The sequence below is a fragment of the Diospyros lotus genome, chromosome 3, assembly GCF_014633365.1.
Source record: "Diospyros lotus cultivar Yz01 chromosome 3, ASM1463336v1, whole genome shotgun sequence".
Lineage (NCBI taxonomy): Eukaryota > Viridiplantae > Streptophyta > Magnoliopsida > Ericales > Ebenaceae > Diospyros > Diospyros lotus.
The window spans coordinates 36,470,567-36,488,705 of NC_068340.1; the positions used below are offsets into that span (position 1 = coordinate 36,470,567).

At 34.9% G+C, this 18,139-nt stretch overlaps 1 protein-coding gene and 3 non-coding genes across 5 annotated transcripts; all 4 read left to right on the forward strand.

Annotated features, from left to right (window-relative positions):
- The first annotated feature begins 529 nt into the window (after positions 1-529).
- LOC127797526 (uncharacterized) lies at positions 530-12,206 on the forward strand. 2 transcript variants are annotated; one of them, XM_052330507.1, is made up of 8 exons: positions 530-987; positions 4,041-4,180; positions 4,352-4,451; positions 4,545-4,643; positions 5,554-5,901; positions 10,531-10,623; positions 10,709-10,915; positions 11,751-12,206. In XM_052330507.1, exons 1-8 carry the CDS (start codon positions 655-657, stop codon positions 12,012-12,014), a joined length of 1,584 nt encoding a protein of 527 aa, XP_052186467.1. In that variant the 5' UTR covers positions 530-654; the 3' UTR covers positions 12,015-12,206. The 2 variants fall into 2 exon arrangements, with proteins under 2 accessions (XP_052186467.1, XP_052186468.1); XM_052330508.1 differs by lacking the exon at positions 4,545-4,643.
- Positions 12,207-17,575: 5,369 nt separating this feature from the next.
- On the forward strand, positions 17,576-17,679 carry LOC127798580 (small nucleolar RNA Z107/R87). Its single transcript, XR_008022443.1, has one exon. It is a non-coding gene; the product is annotated as a small nucleolar RNA Z107/R87 (small nucleolar RNA).
- A 123-nt stretch (positions 17,680-17,802) lies between these two features.
- LOC127798552 (small nucleolar RNA R30/Z108) lies at positions 17,803-17,904 on the forward strand. Its single transcript, XR_008022416.1, has one exon. It is a non-coding gene; the product is annotated as a small nucleolar RNA R30/Z108 (small nucleolar RNA).
- Positions 17,905-18,046: 142 nt separating this feature from the next.
- Positions 18,047-18,139, forward strand: LOC127798588 (small nucleolar RNA snoR31). Its single transcript, XR_008022450.1, has one exon. It is a non-coding gene; the product is annotated as a small nucleolar RNA snoR31 (small nucleolar RNA).

Genomic DNA, 18,139 nt, shown 5'->3' on the forward strand with positions numbered 1-18,139 from the left:
ATTGAATAATTTAACCATGAATTTTTAAAATTGATTAAGAATTTTAAAAACTTAGCAACAAGTTTTTCATTGATTTTAAAGGAATCAAAGTCTAGAAAAATATAAAGTAAAAGAGAAATATAATAACATAATGGTGATGTTGTTGTTAGTTAATATATGTCATCATTAATATCTCTTAAAAAATAAGAGAAAAGAAGAAAGAGAGAGAGATATAAGAGAAAAAAATAAAAGGATGTAATAGAAAGGCAACTTTTGCATTTTAAAAAATTTATATTGAGATGTTGGTTTTAAACTTCAAATGAGGTTCTTGCAATTATTCAAACTAGAAGCGAGGTATCTGCAATTTTATTAAATCACAGAAGTAGATAGTGTATTTTACAAAAAAAAATATTTTTTAACAATTTTATTTTATAATTTTCAGAACCTCCTACCAATTATGTACTTTTTCCATTTCTAGACGGTATTTCTGCCACATATGCATTTATACCCATTTCGTACACCCCGCCCCCCCCCCCCCCCCCCCCCTCCCTCTCTCGCTCTCTCTCTCTCTCTCCCCTCATCCAAACATACACACAAACTTCTCTCTCTTCCTCTCTTCTCCCCCCCCCCTTCCCCCTCTCTGCAGATGCAGAAACCCTGGCTTCTCTCTCCAAAATGCGCTCTCTATCCTCTCCCTCTCCGCCGCAGCTGGACGATGTATCCGACGGCACCGTTAGCGATGCATCCGATGGCACGGCGGAGCGCCGCCTCCGGGAGGCGGAAGACCGCTTGAGAGAGGCCATAGAGGAGTTGCAGCTCCGGCAGATCCGCGCGCGGCGGCTCCAACCGCCTTGCGACCACTCGGACGAGTCGTGCGTCGCCAACGCCATCGGCAACCTCTGCCAGAGCTTCCTCCTCGCCTACGGCGTTCGTGTTGGAATCGGAATTCTGCTCCGCGCTTTCAAGCTCGCTCGCCGAAAATCCTATTCCTCCCTACTTGATCTCAAGGTTGGACTCTTTCAATCTATCGAATTCAGTTGGTTTTGGTTCAAAATTTTAAACTAATTTATTGCCTGTGTCATTGTTTGATCAATAATATATATATATATATAATATTTGCTCGAATATGTTTGATCAATAATTTTAAACTTTTCGCTCGATCAATAATATTGACGAACTAAGAGTTTAGTTATTTGTTTTCGATATACTACAAGATTGATATGGCAGTTGCTGTTTAGTGCCGATCAAATTGCAAGCTGCTTTTGGATGCCCCTTTCATTTTTAGTTTCTTCATGCTAATTGAAGTCAATTGGTTGTAGGATTATATTCACCTATGTACTACACTAATTGCCGTAAGTTTTAGTTAAATTATGAGTTAATTATCCATGTTTTTCCTAAATAATATAGTGTGGTTCACTATGGGTTGGAAAGCTGAGAATTCAGGTAGAATTGAAGGTCTCTTTCTCTGTTATCTAATTCAGTTCAATATACAAGTTGTATGCATTTTAAGAGAGAACAATGAGAAGTACAAACATTGGTGTAGGAGATGCTGGCATAGTATTATGGAGTGTACTTTTTTTTTTTTTTGGTACTGGAACAGGCAGTTATCATATTGTGATAGATTGAGGTAGCAGAGGCTGTGATAGGTAATAGATCATTAAGCTATAGTGATACTTGAAAGAATTTGTATTAAAGGAGCTTGAAGATGTGCAAAATTATGTTTTTTTACTCAATGTAGTCAGCGGAAGATGACTCTACATTGATATAACATTGAGCTTGTCTTGCATTTGTAAATATATGCTGATCTTCATCTGCATCTAAATATGCTATGCTGTTAATTATAGCTTATTTTAGTCGCATCGCATGGGACCACATTGGAGAACAAAATTAATTATAGAAGCATGTCATATACTACTCTCGCCAATCTTAATTAAAAACTTGCAAGCATATTCTTCTGGTCTAAGAAGCCTAGGTACAGATAACAATATGGATATAGACATGGGATAAAGCTATAACAAGTTAACAACAACCTATCAAGCCTTAATCCCACTAGGTGGGATGAAAAAAAATAAGATCTGGATGTGAATCATGTGATAGGAATTTATATCTTTATTAGCTTTATATATAAACTATGGTTACATAATACAAAATTTTAAATATCATTTAATATACAAAAGTAGAAACGTTTTTTTCAGTCATATTATGATGCAACATAAATATGAAAAATATTCAAATGCATTTGTCAGTAAATCATCCAAAGAAATATGTAATTTCCCAAGGAAAAAAAATGTTGTAATCCAATTACATTACTGTTTAAAAACATTAATCAATATTGAGTTTCTATAGAAATGCCAAGACAGAAACTCCAAATGTTCTTACTTCAACCGTGTTATAACCATTGGACATGCCATGCTGTGTGTTTGAGAAGCAGGTTAATGTGTCCTATGAGTCATTACTAGTGGGCATGCCACATGGCATATTCTATGGGCATTTTGACACCCTATTTTTGGTGTATTTTGAGTGCATGTGCTTTATAGGTGGTTGTTTCTTCAAAAGCAATATCTTTTGTCCTTCAGACAAATGATGCCAATTATAACGATACTTTCTAGTTATTGGCTGTTTGTTTCTGTTTTTTTGATAAATATCGAGATTCAAGGATCATGGCATATTTAATTTGTGAATTTTTTGAATTTGTGGTATGTGGAAGTCGAATAATCGATGTTCTGCATCTTAAAGTTTGCTAGTAGTGGTCTTAAGTTTCAGTATGCTGAGCATTCAATGGCAAGCAACAGTAGTTTAATTGGTTTCTTTTCCTTTTCTTATTGCCTTGTCTTGCTGATGCTATTAGGCATATTTACTAGCTTTTTCTAGGTCATTCTTGTTTGAGAAATGTGGATCCCAAGAAATGGCTGAGAAGATAAAGATATATTTCTGCATTAACTGGCAAGCTAAATGCTCTCCAACAACTATCATAAATTCCATGAGCATACAGGAAGTTGCTGTATGTGTTATCTTTATTTAGTGCCTATATTCCGTTCACCCTATATCATGCTAGGGCCCAACTGTTAGGACTCCCATTTTCAAATATTTGGAAATCAAAATAGAAAATGATGTTTGATTGTTTGTTTTCATTTTCAAAAATTTTGAAAATATTCTAACTTTCAGGAAGGATGAAAACACCGAAAAGGTGTTTCCACAATTTTCATTTTGTTTTCATTTTCTTCCTCTTTTCTCCCCTTCCCTCTGGGCAGCAGCATTCATTGCTGAATGGAGTTACTGGCCTTAAAAAGAAAAATTGGAAACAAACCAAAGGCCCTGTTTGTTGCAGCTTAATTAAAGAAATTATAGCTAGTGTATATGTATAAGTTTCAAGTGTTATAAAAAAATTAATCAGTGTATAGAGAGAAAGGGAGATGGCGAGAGAGAAGAAGAGATTTGAAAATGGAGATGGCGGTGGAGAAGAGAGACCCTTGATTGCGTGGACAGAAGAGTAATTCTTTGTTAAAAACATGGGCAAAATTGTCAAAAAAATGTAACTGTTTAATTAGAAGTTATAGAAGCTGGGGTACCCCAGCTTTGAAAGAGCCAGCTTCTATCCCTTCTAAAAGCTAGTAAAAGCTATAAGCTAGAATTCTAAAAGATAAAACAAATACTACATACCCACTTTTTTGAAGCTAGAAGCTAAAAGTTGCATCTTTTAAGCTGCAACAAACAGGCCCAATGTCATCAAACATCATGTTAAGTATATATGCTATAACTGAAACAAAAAATGAACACAAGAAATGAAAACCAAAATGGAAAACTAGAAGCTCTGTCAAATGCCCCTGTGATTTTCTACTTAGATATGGAACCATATGATAGACAGCATTAATGAATATGATGAGTTGCATTTCCTATTATAACAAGCTGAAAGAGATCCAGGTTCTGCAGTTTGTGCTACATTGCTCCTCTTGCCTTCCTTTAGGATGAACTGAAGTGTGTTGTTAAGTAATCTTACCTTCTCAATGCATGCATCCTGGTAATATTCCTCTTTCCTAACACTGAGGGTTTGACTCCTGCAGCAACTTGTCTCAGAGAAAGATTTGATAGTAAGAGAGGAAGCATGTCGAATTGGTTTGCTTTTTGGAGGATTTACTGGATCCTATCATGCCCTCAGATGTTTGATGAGAAAACTGAGAAAGAAAGAGACACCATTAAATGCGTAAGATTGTGGAACCATTTCTATGTATTACTTTTACTTTTGGCTTTTAGTGTCTTTTCTTTGTTTTATAGTTTTTGAATGTGAATGATTTGTACTTGTTTAAAAGCACTTTGATCCATTCTATATTTTATTCCCACGAATATAACTTTGTTAAAGGGGATGATGGAGCAGAATCTTAGCAGGTTCAGTAGCAGGTCTTTCTATTTTAGCATTGGATGGTTCAAATCGCAGGCGTACACTTGCTTTATATCTTTTGGCCAGGCTTGCCCAGGTATAGTTTTTAGTTTTGTCTTTGTGTCCATGATACATAAAATTATAGAAAACTTTTTCTCCATACATTTTAAGTCATTATTCATCATATCAGTGTGCTTATAATTCTGCAAAGTCCAAGAACAAGTTTCACCTCTGGGGAAGTCATTGGGGACATGGTGATGCTTTGCTTTTTACTTTAGCATCTGCGCAGGTATGCCCTTAATTTTCCCATTTGTCTATATGACAACCATTTGACCAAGACTAGAATGCAAGACACACTACCTAAACCTTCAAGTACCAATGCTGGAAATGCATGTGTTTTGGAATTCCTTACAGACCGCACCTTTTTTTTGTGCACACGTATGGATGGGGATCATGGCAAAAATATCTACACGTGAGTGCTTGGGGGCACGATTTTCTGGGTTCCTAGATACAGTTTGAAGAGGCATCAAATATTTTTTATTTCTACTTCTTTGATTGCGAGGAAAACTATCTACAAAGATGGAAACTTTAATGAGGTGTTATTTCCATTTTGAAACTAAGATGATTTGAGTTTATTAGGTTTTTAGGAATACTTTAAACTTTAAATGCTAGGCTTCCAGTTTGTTTAAATACTAGGATGTTGGCTCTAACTTTCTTTTTCAATGAATCAAGTGAGGAGGTGACTTTTTTAACTGCTTGATATAGTAATCTATAAGGCATAAGCATACTGGCAATGTTTTAAATAAACTAATTGTTATTATTTTCGCATCAACATGCACAAACTGCTTTTTTTTTTTTTTTCAATAAACTTATTTCTATGTCATGGTGATTGTTTACTGTATCCTAATTTTTCAAAACACTTCTGTCAGCATATATGTTTATGTATCCATCCTTCAGATACTATCTAGTTTTGGATTGCCCCATCAAATATAATTCTCATCTGTGGTGTTGTATTATTCTTGATGCTTCTAATTTTTCAAGTGAAATCTTTGTTACACACAATTTAGTAACTAGCTACTAAATGTGACCGATGTTTTGTACATCGTACCTCTTATGAGCTCTAGAGCAATTATTTAAAAAAAGAAAAACTCTCTTTTCAATTGTTCTGCTCACTATTTTTTATCAAAAAACTCTTTCAGGTTATGTATGCCTTTGTAATGCGTCCTGAGAGCTTGCCAAAATCATATCAAGATTTCATCCAGAAAACGGGTCCAGTTGCAGGGCCTGTGTACAGGGCCGTGAGGGATTGTTGCAGAGGCTCCCCTGTGGATGTTGCCTCGTTATCTGCTTACCTGTCTAGCAGAAAGGACTCCAATTTTGAGAAGTTGGAAGAGTTTCCTTCAATTATTCCCTGTTCCATAATTCACCCAGATACAAATTCATGTTTAGCTCACAATGGTAATGCAGCATCAGCAACATTCAGGAAAACCTTTCCACTTTATTTCTCTTTGACGTTTGTACCGTTTGTTGTTCTCCACCTGCAAAAGGTATGCCTTTTAGTTTTTATGGTTTATGGAATCTAAATGTTATTTCATGTAGCTGATGGCTCATTCATCTTATAACTGGAAATGTCCACAAATGTGTTTTTCTCAGTGTCACTGACTAAAATTGAAATATTGCGGGGCTGTTTGAAAAGCTGTTAGTTTTTTGTGTTCATTTCAGTTAGAAAAAACTGGAAACTGAACATCTTGTTTGGTTTTGCTGTCATTTGTCAGAAAAAGGAAAACTGAAACTGAAAAGTGTTAGATATTTGTGTTGGTGTTTAATTTTTTAATATACATATATATAATAACATTATAATTTATAATGTCTAATACTATATGTTATATTTAACTTATATGTAAAATATATGTTATATATTATAATATGTATTATATTTAACTTACATATAAAATATATATTATATATTATTATAATATATTAATATATTATCTATGATATATAATATGTTATATGTTATAAATTGATGAGGGTGGAGTAGAAATGAAATGGAATGAACAAGAATTCCACTTTTAGGAGCTTCCAAAATTTTGGAAATCCATTTCAATCTTTTGAACAGAAAAATAAAAATCAAACAGCCTTTCTGTTTTCCATTTCCAAAATTTTGGAAATAGAATGAACTTTTTGAAAGTGGAAAGGATTTCAAAGGGGCCCTACATGCTCTTGTGAATGAATCTCCAAGCTATGTTATTTTAATCAGTCCAATTCAAGAAAATGAACCATATACAGGTTTTGAGTTATGCACTTCCCAGTAATTAGTAAAATATATGGTGTGGAATTTCTTCTCTCTATGTGGCCTGTGGCTTGATGCTAATAGCTTTAGTTGCTAGCCTATTTTGGAAGACAATGCCTGATCTAAGATGTACCTTTTCATCTTTACTATAACCCAGTGTTCTAAAAATCGGGTTAGGTGGCCGCCTAGGCGCTAGGCAGCCCTTGGCCGCCGCGAATATGGCCTAGGTGACCCTTCTAGGCGCTGGCCCGATTAATTGGGTGGCGGCGGAGCCTAGGCGGCGCCTAGCCGCCTGGGATGCCTAATTTTTGTGTTTAAATTTTACCTTTCGTCGATTCCAAAACCTCTTTTACTCCTCTCAGTCGTCGCCCTCTCATACTCCTCTCAGCCCAAGGCCATCGCTGCCTCAACGCTGCTGGTACCTCCTCGCTGTCTCGAGCTCCATCGCGACCTCCTCATCGCCGTCAAGCTCCATCCTTGCTCCATGTCCTCGCTGCATCAACGTCGCCGCTGCCGTTGTCAAGCTCCATCTTTACTTCCGCTTCCGCTTCCAACCCCCCCCCTCTCTCTCTCTCTCGCTCGCGCATGCTGGCGCTGTTGTATCTCTCTCTCTCTCGCACTGTTGGGGTTAGTAGAGGGTTTATTATGTTATTTAAATTTTTTTATTTATAGGTTAGATATATATATTATTTATATGTTAAATATATTAGATATATATATTTTTCTATTTTTATTTATATGTAGATATATATATATTTTTTTTCTATTTCTATTTATATGTAGATATATATATTTTTCTATTTATATATATTAGATATTTTTTTATTTGTATATTAGATATATATATTTTCATGCCACTTTTAACTATGATTTAATTAAAAATAACATTAAGTTACATCATAAAATTGAAAAATATAAAAAAAATCAACAGTTTTTCTATGCCCGCCTAGGCTCCCTTGGCCCGACTAGCGCCTAGCGCGTTTTAGAACACTGCTATAACCCACTTGAAACCATAGAATTATAGCACGTCTATATTTGTGGCAAAATGTGAGCAATCCATATAGCTATTGTTGATCCAACTTGAATTTGCTCTTTGTAGTGCACATGGACAGACATGAACTCCTGCTAAGATAATATATTAGAAACAATGTAACCAAAAAGAAAATACCTACGAAATTTTTTTTTTCACCTTGGCCTTGCAGATTTTGTATATGTTGTCTGTCTACTTTTGTTTTCATGGAAGTTGCATAAAGTGGAAATGTGGATGACCTTTCATACAAGGGGTGGTTTAGATATTGTGTTATGGTAATTTATATAGGTAATTTATATAAGCATAATATGTATTTACTTCTGACTTGTGTTCCATTGTTCAAAAGTGTAAATGTTCTTAATAGAGTTATGTAGTGAAGTTTTTATTTTTTATAGATGCAAATCATAATACAATAATGTAATGATATTTTTATATAATTATGTCATGCTATTTTTAACTATACAAAACTACATATAAAATAGTTGTGCAACTATTATATGAGCACATTGTTGGTTTGTCAGATCACTAGCAGTAGCAGTATGAATTGGGTAGAGAGTTATGCACAAAAGAATAAAAGGGTATGGAATGAGTTATGAGAGTGAGGGACAAAGCAACAAGACCAAAAATGGAGGGAAAGAGTATTTCAATGCTATAGAATGTTGGAGTACTGTGTGATCATGAAGTAACTAAATTCTTGGTTGAAAGCTGCTAATATATAGGGCCATAACAACCCATTCCTCATTAGAGACGGCTCTGCTAAGGGTATAGCTTATTTTAAACCAAACTAATTTGCAGTTAGGGATGGGCATGGATTGGTTTGGTTACAATTTTTAGCATAACCGTGATCGTAATTGTAGTTCTACATTGGTTACTGTGTCCATAACTGTAACCACGTGGTTATGGATTTTCTTAACTGTCTGTAACTGATTGATTAACTGTATCCATGGTTTTTATCCGTAACTATTTTAACAAATTACATAATTCAATAAAATTTTCAATAAAAATCAAATTTTTTATTAAAGTAGATAATGAGCAACTAACACACAAAAATACATGAAATTGGCAGCTAAAACTGAAAAATATACACTTAAATTAGACTTAAACTAATGATTACACAATTAAATTAGAATTGGCCTCAAGAAATCTAGTAATTAATATGATAGATAGATGTTATACATTTTATGGAAATGATTTATTATTATTTTTATATTGTCATAATATACTTTACAGTCACAATTTTATTTATTGAAAATTGTTGTAAATAAATTACAATTTAATGATATTGTATAAAGAGTATATATATTTTTAAATTAATAATTTATAAACTAATATTTTATTATATATAAAAACTAATATTACATATATAATTGTTGGTTACGAGTTACAGATCAGTTACGGTTACAGTAACCAGCTGGTTTTCTGTATTTTTAACCGTAACCATGTCTGTGTCCCTTTTACTTAGTTTTAAACCATGTCCGTCGGATGTGGATATGGATTTTATTTCAGATTAACCTAACTGGATCCATCCCTATTTGCAGTATTTGTCAAAATGCCTTTATCCTTAGAACCCAATGCTCGTGGAACTGTAACAACAATAATTGACTCCAAGTCAAATTGGCCATCAGTCATTTAAGTACCTATTTAGGTGATGTGCTGTGATAATCCTGTCACAAGCCTACAAGCCACTTAATCTTAGAATTCTGTTTTGCTGTGTTCCTTAGGTCCCCTGCCTCCAAGAGTAGTGCTTATCTTTGCCTTTGTATCTCTAGCTGAGTTGTTTGGCTGCCAAACAAACTGGAATACTGGCAACATGTTCAGGTTGATCATAATTCAATCTGGATAGCCTTTGAACTCGTGTTACCATTATTGTCCCAAACATGTGTGTGTCCTAAATCCTAATTCAAGGGTGATGCATTCAATACTATGAGCTCAGCACATGGCTTGTGAGTTCCTTGAGGACCTTCACAATCAAGTGCTTGTATTTATGTATGCATAATTAAATAAAGACATAAACCTTAATCTTATTGGATGAAATCAGCGATGTAGATTCTAGCTGCCCATCATCTCTATGTAACTAAAGGCCATCATATTCTATCTGATGTCTAATAGATTTTTTATCAAGTTTTCTTTTGTTTTTCTCGGCCTATTTTGTTATAAACATTTTCTATTGCATCAATTCTCTCACTTCTCACATGTCTAAATCATCTTAACCGCGTATCCCACATTGTATATTCAATAGGCACCGTTTCAATCTTGTTACAAATGACATCATTCATTCTTGATTCTGTCTTTTTTTCTTTTCTATGCTCACATATACTGTAACAACAATAATATAAATTTGCATGCCATTTAATTGCCCAGTATTCATGCTATACAACAACATTGGTCTTATGGCTGTTCAATAAACTTTCTTTTAAACTTTATATGTAATAACAATAATATAAATTTGACATTTACATTTATCCTCATCTTAAATGCATTCAAACAAGCACGTCTTACATTTTTCCATTAAATTATTCCCCACATACCAAATATAAGACAAAAGGTCAACATAGTATACATTCTCTTGTTCTATCCTCTCACAATATATTACCTCACAAAAAAATGTATCCCATTTTATCCCCTCTTGTGAAACAAATGTGCACTTGTATAGAATGTGAACTCGGAAATATCCTAATGGCCGTATTATTTTGTTACATTCCTTTATCAAGAATGTCGCATCTGTTTGCAGCTTTTTCATTTTATGAATCTGTTTCTGGATGCAATTAAATTTTCTCCCCCCCCCCCCCCCCCGGGGTCCTCTCTTTGGTTTGCTGTTGAGTTACGTAATTTATTCATTTTGATTTACTCCAGTTCATGGATGCTCCTATTCACACCTGTTGGCATGCTGTTAAAGGAGCTGTTCGATCAACAACTTTTTTGTCTGCTTTTGTAGGAATCTTCCAGGTAGCTATTTGCTCAAATGCCAATTTGATTTGCACTTCTAGAACTTTCATGACTCTGTTTGTAAACTTCTCTTTTGGGTTGCAAGGCGGTTATATGTTTGCATAGAAAGGTTGCTTCAAAAGACCACAAGCTTGTGTACTGGGTTGCTGGTGGGATTTCTGGTCTTTCTGTACTTTTGGAGAAGAAAAGTAGACGGGGGGAACTTGCCTTGTATGTTCTTCCACGGGCTGGTGATTCTTTGTGGTATATATTAGTGAATCGCCATCTACTTCCAGGAATCAAGAACGCTGAGGTATTACTTCCCCTTCAAATTTCTATGATTGACTGAAAAACATGAATCAGTCATGTTCAGCTCCTTTGATGTTTGTATAAGTGATTCTGTCTCCATCATATGGTTTTGTTTTGGATCTGTACTTTGTAAATAGCATAATTACCGGGGACTGGACTACATGGCAGTTTCCCAGAGATGCTGTTTTTATTTGGACTAGGCTGGTGACGCACTTACACTACTTATCCCTGCTAATCCTTTTACTATTTAACTCTCATCTAAATTCATAGGCTTGTGGAAAGAAGTTTGTTATTTCATAGAAGTTGTCTGAAATTGTTGTGAGTGTGCTACTTTTCATTTACTCTTTTATCTCTCAATTCAGTTGATTAGCCTGTGAAATTTAGGCTTAAAAAGGGCATTCCCTGATGCACAATGCTCCTCACTTTATGAGGATTGGGAGAGAGTTGTCTTTATATGTAACCTTATCCTTGTTTTGTAAAGAGACCGTTAACTATTTCTATAACTTGAACCTATGACTTTTCTGTCACAAAAGAGCAGCCTTATCGATGTGAACTATAGGCTTAAAGAAACAAATTTGTTATCTCATGTAAATTGTCTAAATTGTTATGAGGGCACTACTTTTCATTTTTTTATGTTTAGCTCACGTAGTAGGTATAGTCCAGGGATGTTGACTTCTGGGGTATACATAAGACTTATATTTGAAGTTCTATTTTATGATTTTACTGTGTGTATCATTTAGAACCCAAATTAGCCTACCAACAAAAATGAAAATATAAAGAGGCAAGGAGAGTAAGAGCTGTAGGGACTTCCTAACTGGTTTTTTCTTCCCGTTACACAGGTGGCCCTATTCTGTGCATGTATGGGGGGGACAATGTACTACTTGGAACACGAACCAGATACCATGGCTCCGTTTCTCAGAGGCTTGATTCGTCGCTTCCTTGCTAGTAGAATCAGCAATCCGGGCCCCTCGACAAGTCGGGGTGCGTCTTACACATATCTACAAACCCTTGACGCCATGAAAAAGCCAAAATTGCAAGAGAGCCGCCAACCAGAAACTGGAACTTCTGAAAAATACAATCTTGAGTCCATACCTGGTCTCTAAACCCAGGCTTGTTGGCCCTTTTTTTACTGTTCTCATTTCCAATTAGCTTGCAGAGCAGCAGAATTTGGGCATAATTCATTGAAACCTTCTCGGGGAAATGGCTGATGTTTAGATGCTTCATTTGTATTTATCATGATTGGGCCCTTTTGAGACTTTATTCTCATTCAATTTTGGGGTCCTCTATTTTCTAAAGCTTTGTGTATGCTTTGAACTAAATTGATAATTTGGCTTGAATAAATTGAAAGAACAAAACAATACATTGCAAACCAAGAGTGTTTGAGTCAATTGTGTTTAAAACTTAAGTTTGGTTACCCTTTAAGGTGTTAATTTTGTTAGTGATTGCCGATACTAGAGGTTTGAGGCCGTTTAAGGTGATTGGCGACGCTTGAGGGTTGAGGTTGGAATTTTATGAGAAACAGTTAAATGGTTGGTTGTCTGTCATATAATATAAGGTTGATGGCGCTGTATTAGTAGTTTCATGGAAGAGTTTTTAATTGGTTAGTGTGTTCAGGGGCGGAGCCAACAATATTTTTTTAGTGAGGGCAAAATTTATTAAGGAAAAATTCAAAAAATAATAATATAATAATATAAATATATAAAAAATTAACATAATTTAATCAACACCTTAATTTTTAAAAAAAAATACCTTTTTGAAACAAAAATTGGTGAGGCCTTATTGCTCACTGATTAAGCAAGAGGGAGAAAGAGCTGGAGTCGGAGAGGCAGGCACCGTCCAGCTCCAGCGAGCAATTAGCGATAGGGGGCCAGAGCCCTAAGGGGCGAGCGGCAAGGCCGAGATGGCGATGCCGGCGAGCGATGGAGCCAGAGGCCCGAAGAGAGGCAGCAACTAGCAAGCAAAAGCGATTGACGGTGACGAACTGAGCGAGGCGAGCGAGAGTGATCGTAGACCGAGGAGACGAGGGGAGGGCGAGCGGAGCGAGTCAGCAATGGTCGGATGGTTTGAGTCGCCGGACAAAGGCCAGAGTGAGTGAGAGCGACAGAGAGGAAGCCCGCAGCCGGTAGCTAGCAAAAGCGAGAGAATGAGAAAGGCAGGGGCGGGGGGGGTAGGCGGCGAAAGCTTGAGCGAGGGAAGGAGAAGGGAGAGTTTTGATTTTATATCCGGGCCTTAGTGTAGGCCAAATTAATGGCGGGCCAAGGCCCTCATTGGGCCTACATTGGCTGCGCCCCTGAGTGTGTTATCTTAGCTGAATCAAAAGGCTGTCTGTTGTGTTTTTGGTCATTAGAATTCTTTATTTTGCTTAAATAAAAAAAATCAGTTTGATGGGTGAATATGTTTTTAGGATTATAAAAGGTTTATCAAGTGATGGTATTCAACTGTACAATTTAATAAGCTACGTCTTTTTTACTAAAAAAATTTAGCGACAAAAAGAGTTTAAACAGAAAGGCCACCTGACTAACTGACCTTTCATTAACTTATTTGATACGTATGACTTAAGAGTTGTTATATATATTTTAAATTTTAAATTTACCTAATCACATTTGAAAAGTAGCCATTGTGGGTGTAGTCATAAAGAAAAACATTAATAATGAGGAGATTATGATTTAGATAACTAATTTTTTTTAAAAGGTACTAAAATGAAAAAACTTAATTTAAAAAATATTATATGTTTAAAATTGTTTATAAAAATGCTACACTTTTAACCACCTGGTAAAATGGATCCAATAAAATATTTTGATGATGTTGATTAAATTGCTTACTCAAATCAAACCCATTAATTTGGTTGGTTTGATTTCTTACACGTGCAGTTATAAAGTTTTTACTTGAAATGTCTGGCCATTAAGTGAGGATGCATGTATCCATTGTAAGATCCATAACTTTGCCATCCTTGCCTTCTCATTCTTCACCCTTACCAACTTAAAGCCCTTTTGTATGGCATAATCTTTTAGAACTGTCCTAAAATGGTGCATAACATTAAACATCAAATGTAATTACCCCATTTTTTGATATTTGAAATTGCTTTTCTTTCATGGATATGTGAGCATTTTCACTCATAACGTCAAGTTTACCATCACACAGATAAGAAACACTTCGTCCCCTGACTTGTAGTCCGATAACTCAGTCTCACAAGCCATGTTTTTCTCTTGAATACTAGCAACTCTATCAACTAGTTTCTTCCCTAGTGTCTGCTCTAGTTGACCCTTGCAACTCCTCATCTATAGTACTACCACTCAATGGTAAAAAAATATAATCCCTTTCATAACTATCAACATCTATACTGTCAGATATAGAGGTTGATTTGCAAGTACATCATTGTGAGAAATACTGTATACCTTGGGTTCTAAGTCAATCCTACTATTGCAACCAAGTTTAAAGGCATTGGATGATAACACAACACTATTTAATGGGTGGATATCATCAGATTCTACATAAATATCTATGTTAGTGGCATTACTACACATTCCAAACATACAATACACATCATCATCAGTGTGAAAGCTCTAGCCTACCATTTGAAGAGGGCAACCCATAGCACAACTTAAAAACCATTCCTAAACTCTAAGGCTACCTTTACATCATGTTGTAACGCACTCACATATCATTATCAAATATGCATGAACGATTAGGATCAAAAGGTGATGTTGTTGGGGGTGGTCACCAGGCATACCCAATGATGCAAGAATTGGGCTTTTTTCCTTTAAAATAGCCTTTGACAATCAAGTTGTACTTATGAAATATCTAGTGCGAGCACCAAAATACTATGTAAGTTTAAAAGTATGTGTTCGTATTTACTTATTGAAGAATATATTTTATATAAGCCAAACTTTTAATTGGTGAGTAAAATCCTCGACACAACCATCCCTCATGGTTGTCAAGTGAGATCTTTGATGATACCCAACTTGAGATTCTCAAGTTGTGTACTGGAGTATTCAGGATATAAGTGAGATCTTTTATAGGTAGGACACATGTCACGCAATGATAAATTTACCAAACAATAAGCTTATAAAGATATCTTTATAAATAAGAGAACCCCAGTTAAAATGTATAGTGCCTTTGAGGATTCAACCATAATGGACTCTAAAATAATAAAATTTTCCAAATCTTAAGAGTCTAAAAGCATAATAAAATCGAAGTCTATTTGTTTTGTACAAACATCTAATACTCACGCATTATAACATATTTAAGCCTATTACATATAATACACACAATTGACTACAAGCTATTTCCCCCAAACACATAGTGAACATGCATTGCACACACACACAATGCACGCACATACATTACTTGCACACAAACAAAGATACTATTCATTCAAAACTATAATACAAAGTCGCTATGTTTCCCTAATATCAAGCCAAGAGGGGTGGTGAAATGATCCTTTTTCATTTTTCAAAAATTGGACTTAGTTTGAAATAATTTTGTGTTGATATAAGATGTTTGCAAGATACATAAATAAGAAAAATAAAACCAAGAACTAGAAATTTATAAAGATTCGATTTTTTCAAGCTCATGTCATGTTTTTTCAAGATAAATTTTGAAAATTCTATAAAGTAAAATCCCCAACTTTTAAAGGAACTAGAAACTTATATACAAATATTTGACAAGCAATAATACTTCTTATTGGTAAAGACAAATTCTTAACGAGAATCTCCTCCCTTACAAGTATTCACACTTTCTTGGTAATACATCACACTTTCTTGGCCTTGAAAGTATTCAACGCTCTAGCATTTTTTCTAGATTTCTTGTTAACTTCTCTGACTCTGCAAATCACTTCTTTTATAGACTTCAATTCAAAACTAGCTATTAGAAAGAATGGAAAGGGAGATAACATCTATGAACTTCTTCAACTAGGACCACATACTATAATTATGAGATACCAAAAGCCTGCGATCATAGAGCTAAAGAGAAGACAACAATTGGAGAATTTGATTTCAAGTTTGGTAATTGAAACACCTCAAAATATTTTTAGAATACTTGAAGGTTTAAGGAAATAAATTCAAATTCAATTTGGATAATAATTTACTTAGTCATGTAAATGGGTCGAAAATGGATTTTATATATATATATATATATCATATATAGAGAATGAATGAATGAAGAGTAAGTAAGATGACAAACTCTAAAAGACCCTAAACTGAGTTCTCTTACTCACAAACTCTTATTTCATGATATTTTTCATATTACATAAAAAATTAAACTTTAAAATGTATTTTGTTTGACTTTTCATTTGCATTCATCATCATATATGGTCATAATATTTTGTTTTGTGTGACTTAGTCTAGAGGTGAAATGGTCACAGACCTTCAAAGAAGCGCTTAGGACGTTAGTTGAGAAAGCTCTTAAAAGTAAGCTGATATTGTCACAAATAACATTGTAGAGTAGAAATTTACATTTTCCTTCATGTATACATTTTTTTATAAATGTTTTATTTTTTAGGGTCTTTCACTTAAAATATTCATCTTTTAACTTGGGTTCATCTCCTAAAATATTCAAATGTTCCAAATAAGGCAAATGGCTCAAAAGAAAAAAAGGTCCTTGAAGTGTAAGTTTTGAAAATTTTGTTATTTTTTAGATATATCATGTTTTGTAGATATTATATGTATTCATGACACACTAGAAACATATATAAAGTTTATTTTAATATTTAAGACACGTTATTTTATTTTGAAGATATAGATGAGTTTTATATTCATATATTGATTTATAGTGGCTTAGAATTTAATCTAATATTTTTTTAAAAAAATTGATTGGAACATCCCAAAAGTTTCTTCTTTTCTTTTAAACTTAATATTTCGGAATGAATTAAAGATTTAAACTCTTTAATACAAATTATAAATTAAATTAGGTTCAATTTATAAGATATATCAAGATCTTTTCTTGATAAATTAAATTAAATACAAGAGTTTAGATGAAAGTGTTATGTAACTAAAAATAAACACTTAAAAAATAATCTCTAGTAAATCTGATGAAAATAAAAAAAATAATAATGAAAGGCGAAGCCAATGAAGATTTTAAGAGTAAGATGTAAATGTAATGGTTGTGAGATATTCAGGGACGGATACAAATGTGAGCTGCCTTAGGCTGAAATCAAGACAGCCCACAAAAAAATTAAAATTCTAATTTTAAAATCTAACTTTAATTCATTTCAGCCTAGTCCAGCCCACCCCTGACCCAACCCAGCCCACCCTAGCCCACCCCTCCCCAAATTGCTGGATCCGCCCCGGATATCTATATAATAAGGGAACCCACCCTAGTTTTATAATTCGGGTACGGTAAATCATCCGAACCCAATCCCAAGCGCTATCCCAATCCCAATCGCGGATCCAGCTATTCTTATGCCCAAACAAACAAGCCCCGACGACGCAGTTCAAGGCGGAAAACCCTAGCCAAACCCCTTTATAAATCCATAGCAGCCCTCACCCCTTCCACAGCATCCTCCAAGCAGAGCTATGTAACGATGCCACACTGCGGGCTTCTCCGCTAGCCTTTTCAATTTCTAGGGCTTTTTTTGATAGCTTTTTTTATTTTTGTTCTGGTTCATTTCATCCTAGGGTTCTTCGATTATCATTTATTATACTATCTGTGATGAAACGTAGAAAGAGATCGCAGTGATGACTCCATGAAATTCAAGCTCAACAGACCGGAATGCAGGTTTCTCTCTCTAGAGAAGTTTGCGTGTCGACTACCCCGCTGAACTGAGCGACTCTCTCTCTCTCTATTTATATGTATGCATGCATGTGCATATCTATAGATTTGTGTAGATCTATCGTTGTTTTGACTATAATTGTTTGATTTTGGCTTGAGTTTGTAAAGTGTCAATTGCGGAACGGAGATTGCGATGAGGATAAAAAAGCTCCCTCTTCTGATTGAAAGTTGAGGAAAATGCTGGCAGAATCGAACCTATGTCTTACTTATGCCGCCGCTGAGCAGTCTCTTTTTCTCAAGATTTTAATATGTTTTGTTATTAAGATTTTCCTTAGTTTGAACTAGCTTCTCCCTATCCCCCCCACCCCCCTCCCCGGCCCGGAAAAAAAAAACTATTTTATTGTTTTCAACTTGATTGATTTTAGTCTAGATGAGGATGAGGCAATTTTAAAATAATCCAACACTTGATCAGAGGCATTTTCTGCCAAGTGATGCTATAGCTAAATGCTTCTGAATCTAA